Source organism: Lontra canadensis, unplaced genomic scaffold (assembly GCF_010015895.1).
Source record: "Lontra canadensis isolate GAN:19392208 unplaced genomic scaffold, GSC_riverotter_1.0 scaffold107, whole genome shotgun sequence".
NCBI lineage: Eukaryota > Metazoa > Chordata > Mammalia > Carnivora > Mustelidae > Lontra > Lontra canadensis.
In genome coordinates, this window is record NW_022631101.1 from 6,171,508 (window position 1) to 6,181,156 (window position 9,649).

Sequence of the window (9,649 nt, forward strand, 5' to 3'; positions counted from 1 at the left end):
TGACAGAGAGAGATCACAGTAGACAGAGGCAGGCAGAGAGAGAGAGAGAGAGAGAGAGGGAAGCAGGCTCCCCACTGAGCAGAGAGCCCGATGCGGGACTCGATCCCAGGATCCTAAGATCATGACCTGAGCCGAAGGCAGCGGCTTAACCCACTGAGCCACCCAGGTGTCCCAGACCAGGGTTTCTTACATTGAAGATAGTGTGCCTATTAAAGAAAAGCTTAGTAATCTTACTTTTGGTCATTTATTTGTATCAGTTTTGTTGTTGTTGTTGTTGTAGTTGTTACAGTTTAAACCATAATTAATTTTTATAATGACTTAAATTTTATGACCCAAGTAAGGTGCTTCAAACGTGTTTTCTTTAATAAGCATGCTTTTTGTAGCTATCATTTGTATTCACTTCTCATGCTTAAATGGGGACAGTTTGGCTGGGGATAGTCCCTCGAATTGGATTTTATGTCCTTTTAACCCATCACCAGGGTCTGGGGGAGCATTTTGCTTTCTGGCATCAAGGAGAGATCCACACTGAGCTCGAGTGTGAAGGTATGCCCACATGGGCTAGAACAGCTCGGAAGCCAGAACCGGTTTTGGTGCCGGTTTCACTGTTAGCAAGTGCTGTGTGGCAGTCATACTCCCACAGCTGTGGTCTATCTCAGCGCAGCTTCTCTTGCAAAGAAGAAAAGAAAAAAAAAATCACAGTTTTCTTGGTGTGAGTTAGTCATCTGGCTTGTGTTTGAGATTTCAGGTTTAAATCTGTAAACTTCATTTTTTCTATTTATTAAGGTTTATACACTTACCCAAATAAAAAGGCCTTTTTCTGGGTATGCCTGAAGTTACATGGTGTAAGGTGCTGACCTTTGCTTTCTCTTTTCATGTGTTCAAGACCCTGTGCCCTTTGCACCAGGGCCTCAGAGGTGACCTCCCAGGAGCTCTTTGAAAAGCGTAGGTTTTGGACAGTCTAGGCCTGCTGAGTTAACCCTTCACTACACACCCTTGCTCACTTGGTTTATTGGCTCATTTCAATGTTTCGTTGTTGTTTTAGGACCAGAATAGCTTCAACAAGGAAATAGTTTTCTGCCCTTTCCAAGGATAAGTGGTGGTTTGTGGGAAAGCCCTGACTTGAGAAAGGCTTCTCCTCCTCTGGTCTCTGGCTGACCTTTCAGGTGCCCCAGCAAGGGTTGCTCTTCGGCTGTGGTCCAGAGTTCCTCCTCTGGGCCTTCTGAGACGGGCTTTCTGATGCTCCGCACCAGGGAGTGACCTGGCAGCTGGGGGAGGTAAGCCGGTTGACACAGGAGGCGTGGTTTGGCTCCTGGGCGGCTGCAGAGCCCATACTCAGTCCTCAGTCAGGTGGTGCTTTGTTGGGTGTCCGTTTCTTCCTGCGTCCAGAGGGGAGACTCCCATGTGAGTACGTGTAGTAGTTTCCACCTTGAGGATTCTGTCTGGCTAACCTTCAGGGAAGGGAAAGAAGCTCCTTCACCGTCAGGACATTTCCACTCACAGCCCTGGACAGGTGCTGACTCCCTTAATTCTTCATCGTATTTGAAAACAGGCCAGACACAGCACGTGGGTCTCCACACAGTCCAGAAAACCCATCGCAGTGGGTTTATGTCCATTTCAGATATTTTTTATTCAAATGAGACCTCAGTCCGGTTAATTTTCAGTTTATTCGATAAAGAAATTTCCCTATTTATATTGGGTGCTGCAGATGCCTTCATACCAAGTGAGCGATAAGGCAAGGCTCTCTCCTCACCCTTGCCAGCCCGGGCTCTGACGCTTCTTGGCCCACCGAGTTGACTTGGATTGTCTTCCTTACATTCTCGTGGAGTCGATTCTGACACATGTTAGGGGGGCAGGTGGGGCTGTTCCCACTCCAAAAATCTTTCTTAGGAGAAGGAATAGGTACAGACTCTTAACATTATGACAGTTCGGGCTTTTATAAACATTGGACACAATGTCCTTTTAAGAAAAGCAATGTTGAGGGGCACCTGAGTGGCTCGATTGGTTAAGCATCTGACTCTTGATTTTGACTTAGGTCAAGATGGCTTAGGTCATGATCTCAGGGTTGTGAGGTCAAGCCCTGAGCCCCCCATCAGGCTCCATGCAGAGTGTGGAGCCTGCTTAAGGTTCTCTCCCTCCTTCTGCCCCCTCCACCAACCCCCCCCCCAACTCTGTCTCTTAGAGAAAGAAAAGTTGACTTAAGGTTCAGTCATTTACATGAGTTGATTTAATTTATGTAATCAGTGTTTCACAAATGCTTAAATGCACTCTAAGATTTAAAGCAACTGTCACAGGAAAAGGAAACCAGCAGGGTGGTCAGTACTGGGAGAGTTCCTCCCTCCCTCAGTATCCTTGGCTCTGGAAAGAAATTGATACCATGTAGGGAGGGAAATGGTGTTGGTTCTCAGAGTTCTTCTTCAGCCATTGGACTACAGCAGGCAGTTGTATGTCTTCTGTTCCTAAATGAAAGCCTTACTGTGTTTGCTGAAGGAAAGAGGCTCTCGTCGTCAGGACTCTGGGGATTTTGCTGGAGAGATGCCAGCCGAGCCCCTCTTGCCCTCTCAGCAGTTGCCTTTCTCTTCGCTGCTTTCTGCGTCGCGTCCCCACCTCGGTGCTCAGGTTCAGTGACGTGCTAGAACAGCCCTCTCGGGAAAGCTGTTACACGTGGGGTTGCTGTTGGTCACAGTGAAAGGACAGGTTAAAGTCAGTGAGGGAAAGGTACACAGGGGAGACTCGGGGTGAACTTTCAGGTGTCCTCCTCCGGGCAGTTCCACGGATGACGTGTGACAGCACCCACAGAGTATTGCCAGCTGTGCCTTGGTTTCCAGGGATTTTACTGGGGGGTTGGTTACACACCCATGGATTGGAGCCATGTTAGTTAGCCAGGTAGACTGCCTGCCCGCCCTCCAGAGGTCAGGTTGATCGCTCGGTTCTTACGGTTCTTGTGTAAGTCACGTCAGGTTGTTAGCAAAGTGTCTGGCACAGCCCAAGTCTCCCAGGTAACCACAAAGATACTGTCATCAGACAGGATATGCCAGGGGCTTAGAGATCTCCTGGAAGCCGGAGAAGCCCAACCCTTGTTTGGAATGTGCCTAGTTTGAGCAACCTGGACCTGCTGAGTTAACCCTTTATTGCAAAGTACACTTGTTTACTTGGTTCAGCGATTGGTTTCTCACTTGGTTAAAGCTAGAACTACTTGTGTTGTCTGCCATCTACGAGTATGTCATTTAAGACAAGGATCTAGTAGGGCTTCTGTTATGATTAACAAGAACTCATTATGTTTATGTACCTTTTCTTACAAGTTGTTCACATGCTTTATGGAAGTAGGTGGGGTACGTATGTGTGTACATGTGTATACATGTATAGTAACATACATGTATGTGTATACATGACAGTAAGTCAGTGCGCAGGATACTGGTAGTCAGCTGGCAACTCAGAAGTACTCCCTTATTCCTTTGTGCATTCTTTCAGCAGAACTGTGTTGACGGGGCACCTGGGTGGCTCAGGCAGGCATTAAGCATCTGCCTTTGGCTCAGATCATGATCCCAGGGTCCTGGAATCAAGCCCCTCATCGGGCTCCCTGCTCAGCGGGAGGCCTGCCTCTCCCTCTCCCACTCCCTCTGCTTGTGTTCCCTCCCTTTCTGTGTGTCTCTCTGCCAAATAAATAAAATATTTTTAAAAAGAAGAAGAAGAAGAAATGTGTTGAGCACCTGCTGTGGGCCAGATACTGTCCCAGGTACTGGGGACATGAGGATGAGTGACGTGTGCTCCTTAAAGAGCTCAGAGACTAGCAGGGAGAAGAGAAGTCACAGACGTGATGCTAACGGGCTCCCACGCATCAGGCCTCTTGGGGATCAGACACCAGCAGGCACTTTAATGACCTCAGCCACCCTCGAGGCTGGATGGGTGCTTCCCTGTCACAGGTGAATGGCCAGGGGTGTGCTGTCCCTTGCAGACGGGCTCCCAGCTGGCACACAGCAGAGCGGCGATGTTACCGCGTCTCTTTTTTTCCAGAGCGCTGTGTTTCTGCAGTGATTCCCACAGGTTCTTCGGAACGACTGAGCCTGTCTGTGCTCTCTGGGGAGATGCGAAGAGCTGCCTCCCGTGATAACCCACGTGGCTTGCTCCGGCGGAGCTGGCCAGGGCGGTCGCAGGCCCTCCGGAAGTGTGGCTCCTGCGGAGTTGCTGCGGCGCGGCTCTCAGCCCTCTTTCGGGCCAGGTGCATCTTCTCCGACCCCTGTCTCCTCCTCAGTGCCCAGAGGTGCGGCTGAACATCATCTCCAACCTGGACTGCGTGAATGAGGTGATCGGCATCCGGCAGCTGTCCCAGTCCCTGCTGCCGGCCATCGTGGAGCTGGCGGAAGACGCCAAGTGGCGAGTGCGGCTGGCCATCATCGAGTACATGCCCCTGCTGGCCGGACAGCTGGTGAGTGCGGTGGCGGGGGTCAGGGCTCTGAGTGTCACCGGGGCCTGTCAGGCTGCCTGGGGGATAGGAAGAAGGGGCATGGGCCTATAAAAGTGAGTAGACTGTAGTCAGAAAAGAGAAGGGAGAGGAGTCCCCCAGGTGAAGCTGAGAAGTATCCGTGGGGTTCGGGTGGCTGTGTTTCCCCGGCGTGTCGCTGGTTAACCTTCTTTTCTCCTGCAGGGGGTGGAGTTCTTTGACGAGAAGCTCAACTCCTTGTGCATGGCCTGGCTTGTGGATCATGGTGAGTCTCTCCAACGGGATGGGGGAGGATGTTGGTGCTCTAGGAAGGATAGATGGACGTTGGCCGGGGCCGGGAGGGGTGTGGAGTCACTCTCCCAGGCCAGCTGCTGCTTATGTGGACCAACTCCTCTGCTTCTTAGAATCCTGGAGAGGTACAGGGTGGGAGGGGGCCAGCGCAGATCACATAGGGGTAGCCTGGTACAGTGGAGAGAGTGTGAGGGCCACCGGGCAGATGACCTGGGCTGGAATCCTGCCCCCTGGCTGTGGAAGCTCAGGCACATTCCTTTCTCCTTTCGGAGATAGGGGGCTTCTCAGTCTTTCAGGGCCATTGTGAGAACTACTCACTGCTTTCACTGACAGGTAAAAATTAAAGTTAACATTTAATTTAACATTTAAGTATCGTACCATTCCAAGTATTAATTACTGAATGATTTGCTTGGGCAAATCGCTTCTGGGAGCTGCAGTGTGCCCATCTATAAAAGGAGACCAATCGTGAAACCTGTGTCTTGGAGCCGTTGGGAAGGTAGCCTACCTGTAGCACTTAGTGAACCCTTTGGTTCACCTGCAGCCTAGTGCCTGGGTCTGCGGGTGACTGCTAGTCCCTGCCTGCTCAGCCCTCCACCTCCTGAATCCCTGCCCTTTTGCAGTCTATGCCATCCGTGAGGCGGCCACCAGCAACCTGAAGAAGCTGGTCGAGAAATTTGGGAAGGAGTGGGCCCATGCCACTATCATCCCCAAGGTCTTGGCCATGTCTGGGGACCCCAACTACCTGCACCGCATGACAACACTCTTCTGCATCAATGTGAGCACCCCCGCCTGCCCGCTGGCCTGAGCAGGGAACTGGGAGTACCTGGGAGAGGAGGGATGGGAGGGGGTCCTGAGGAAGACGCCTGGCTTGGGAGTGGGGACATGGTGAGGTTTGAGCGGGGAAGAGAGGAGTCCCTGGGGAACTCCAGGCCACAGGGTAGGGGCCTGCATGGTGGGTGGGAACCCCAGGACTAGGGAGGCTTGACCTGCTGGGCAGTGACTGCCAGACCTTTCCGAGCATCCCTTTCCTCCACAAAGTGTATGTGTGTAATTGTTTGTGGTCGTTGGTTTTGTGTGCAGGCTCTAGAGTGAGACTTTCTCTTTAATTCTAGCTCTAACGTGTATTAGTCAGGGACCTTAGGACATTTCCTAACTGCTCAGTGCTTTAGTTGTCTTAACCAATAGAGCACTCACGCTGGTAACCTCAGTACCTTACTCAGGAGGTGGCGAAGAGTAATCTGGTCATCCATGCAAAGGGCTTAGAGTAGGTATCTTATACGGAGCAAGGGCTCCTTTCTGTTCATTTAAGTAAACCATACACAGAACTAGAAAGTAAAAGATAGAATTTAAAAACATATAAATAGAACTGAGTGTTCTGATGATGTCTTCCCACACTACCCCTTGGAGACCATCACACTAAGAAAGGCATCCCAAGGGTTGGGATCCAAGTGCATCCCCAGAAGATAAAGAGAATTCTGAGGATGGGGAAATGGGACCAGGACAGTCTGGGCTGGGGGTTTCTAGGACAGGGAGATAGTGGTATTAGGGCGTTAGGAGGGTGTTGGAGATGGTCGTTCAGGAGAATCAGCTGACCCCAGGGTGATCACGTCACCCTGGGCTTAGACTCCTACATATTGCTCAGTGTCGGCTTCAGGCCTAGTCATCTCTGACGTGACCTGGTCAGGGGAAGGGGGAAGTGAGAGTTAGCCATGAACTTTGTATAATCACGCCTCTGTCACACACCGCCGCCAGGTACTGTCTGAGGTCTGTGGGCAGGACATCACCACCAAGCACATGCTGCCTACAGTCCTGCGTATGGCTGGGGACCCTGTCGCCAATGTCCGCTTCAACGTGGCCAAGTCCCTACAGAAGATAGGGCCTATCTTGGACAACAGGTAAGGCTTGGGTCCTTCCTCACACACTGGTGGGGCTGATTCTAGGCATCTTAATCCTTGACCTTTGAAGTTGGAGTCTAGGGTTTGAGACCCAGTGTGGCTCTTCGCTTGCTGTGTGAGCTTGGCCTGTCTCTTCACCTTCCCAAAGTCTTAGTTTCCTCAAATGTGGAATGAGAACTCTCAAGGCCTATCTCATAGTAGGAGGGGAGGGTGAGGGGCAGTTCTGTGTATTGGTAGCAACACGTTAGAAAATGATATTAACAGGAGCGCCTGGACGGCTCAGTTGTCTGCCTTCAGCTCAGGTCCTGATCCCAGGGTCCTGGGAACAAGCCCCACGTTGGACTCCCTGCTCAGTGGGGAGCCTGCTTCTCCCTCTGACACTTGCCCTGCTTGTGTTCCCTCTCTCACTGTCTCTCTCCATGTCAAATAAAATCTTTCAAAAAAGAAAGAAAATAAAATTAAGAAATAGAAATTATTTTTGTATATGTGTGTACATAATTTATTAAAGCACCAAAATCGTCAAATACTGAGGAATAAATTTAATGAAAGATGTATAACATCTTTAGTGAAAACTTTGAAACATTGCTTTGAGAAGTTAAAGATCTACTTAACATTTATGGATGGGATGTTCCCCAAATTTAAGTATGGATTCAGTCTAATCTCAGTCTTAGCAGATTCTTTATTGAAAAATTGACAGCTTGACTCCAAAATGAACACGGAAATGAAAAGGTCTGGAGTAGGAAACGTGGTCCTAAGAAAGAAAAAAGTTGGAAGACTTGTCTACCAGATACCAAGACTTAATGACACCACAGTAATTAAAAAGTAAGGTGTTGGCACAGTAACATAGCCCAATAAAACAGAGTCAAGGACACAGAAACAGACCCGTGTGTACATAACAGTAGGGGCAGTAGGAGCTGCTGCAGCTCTGGAGGGAAATGCAGGTATTTTCATAGACAGCTGGGTCAGTTAGGTGTGCTGGTGGGGTGTGATTGGGAACCTCTCACTTCCGTGTCCAAGTGAATTAGAGATCACAGCCAGAATCAGAAAAATAAAAAAAGATTCTGGAAGAAAACAGGACACCCTCTTAAGACTTGAAGATTTAATTGCTCAGATCTGTTAAATAGCTCCCCAGGGGAAAGGCTGATGAGTTCACCTTGAGTGAAAGAACTTCATGGATAGAGAACATTATGAGAGTAAAATGGTGAGACACTGGTGGGGAGGACGTATTTGTAATCTGTATTTCTGACCAAGGACTGACTCATCCAGAGTACTTTCCCACTGATCAGTAAGACAGATGCCCAAAAAAAGAGATGGGCAGAACCTAGCTGCAACAGGCACTTCCAAAAGAAGATCTCCTGTAGCCAGTATGCATGTGGCACGATGCTCGGCATCATCAGCCATTGGGACGTTGTAAATGAAAAGGTACCCCATTGGGCACCCGGGTGGCTCAGTCGGTTAAGCGTCTGCCTTGTGCTCAGGTCGTGATCCTGGGGTCTTGGGGTTGAGAGCCTCAGCAGGGAGACTGCTTCTCTCCCCCTCCCTCCCCACCACTTGCACTCTTCCTTGCTCTCTCTGTCTCAAGTAAATCTTTGAAAGAGAGAAGGATACCCCAGAATGGCTAACCTTAAAAAACCCAGGGTCATTTGGTGCTGGTAGAATGGCTGGAGTTCTCGTACACAGGCGGGGCTCCAGGTGGGAAATGGGCGCCGTCACTCTGAAAACTAGTAGAATCTAGAGAAGCCAAGGGTGTGAGTGCCGCGAGCTGGCGCAGCAGGTCCGTTCCCGGGCGCGTACCCAGGGGCAGTGAGTGCTTGCTTCTAGCAAAGTTATTTCCAGGACGGTTGTGGTAGCTTTCTTCATATTAGCCGTGAACTAGAGACAGCCCAGGTGCCTGTCCACGGTGCAGTGGATACACGGGTTTGTTCCTGCAGTGGGACACTGCTCCGTGATGAAGACTTGCTCTGCTTTACAACACAGATGACTCTTACCAACCTCGTGTTCGGTGCGAAGCCAGACCCAGGAAAGCAGGGCCCGTGATTCCGTATCAAGCTCAGAAACAGGCCCAACAGATCTAGATGGGAAAAGTTAAGAATGGTAGTTGTGTGGGGCAGAGGAACAGATTGTTAACTGGAAGGGGACATGCCTCCATTTCCCCCAACAGCCGACTTTGAGTGCGGGTAGATTTCCTAGGGCCCCTTACTTGAGAGCAGATAACCCCCTTGGCTCCCTTCAGGCCAGGCACTTCTCCTTTGGCCCTTGAGACTTCTCTGTCACTTAGGGTCAGTTGGGTCTGTGTCTTCCTCCTAGCCCAGGCTCTCCGTGAGCAAGAATCAGGTGTGGGGTTTGCCACTCTACTCATACCCAATGCAGAGTAGGCCTCAGTAAATATGATAAGTAAAGGCATCTGTTTGCTGAGCCTCAGAGACTTTTGGGTTCTGTTTTTCTGTACCCCATTCTCCCAGACTGGCTGACCTCCCTTTGCCTGTTCTATTCTGTTTCCAGCCTGCAAAGTAACTTCATCTCTGGGCTCACACGCTGTCTGTGTATGTGGACCCCTCCTTGCCCAGGAGCCCCCTGCCTGCCTCGCGTGCACCTCCCAGTTGGCTCATCCCTTTCTTTGCCTTCCCTTTCTCCTTCCAGCACACTGCAGAGCGAAGTCAAGCCCATCCTAGAGAAGCTGACCCAGGACCAGGACGTGGATGTCAAATACTTTGCCCAGGAAGCTCTGACTGGTAAGGCATGAACTTGGAGACCCCACTGGGAGGGTGGTCTGCAAGGATCGGCCTAGGCCTGAGAACAGCAGCTCCTGGGAGGGGGATATGCAGGAGCAGTTGTGGGCAGAGGGCTAGCTGTGGTTCTGACTCCCGCCTGTTCCTGTTCCCCCAGTTCTGTCTCTCGCGTGATGCTGGAAGAGGAGCCAACGCCGGCCTCTGGTGTCCACCCACCCTCCTCCCCCACGCAGATCCCTTCCTCAGGGAGACAGTGGGGGGACTTTGGCTGTCACTCCCTGTGCATGGTCTGACCC

At 50.6% G+C, this 9,649-nt stretch overlaps 1 protein-coding gene across 1 annotated transcript in view; it reads left to right on the forward strand.

Annotated features, from left to right (window-relative positions):
- Positions 1–9,649, forward strand: part of PPP2R1A (protein phosphatase 2 scaffold subunit Aalpha) — a 40,161-nt gene extending 30,512 nt beyond the window's left edge. The window contains exons 10-15 of the mRNA XM_032839409.1: positions 4,250–4,423; positions 4,643–4,703; positions 5,350–5,504; positions 6,482–6,624; positions 9,265–9,356; positions 9,511–9,649. Coding sequence (XP_032695300.1) covers positions 4,250–4,423; positions 4,643–4,703; positions 5,350–5,504; positions 6,482–6,624; positions 9,265–9,356; positions 9,511–9,527 — 642 coding nt within the window. The 3' untranslated portion in view covers positions 9,528–9,649. The remainder of the gene's footprint in view (positions 1–4,249; positions 4,424–4,642; positions 4,704–5,349; positions 5,505–6,481; positions 6,625–9,264; positions 9,357–9,510) is intronic.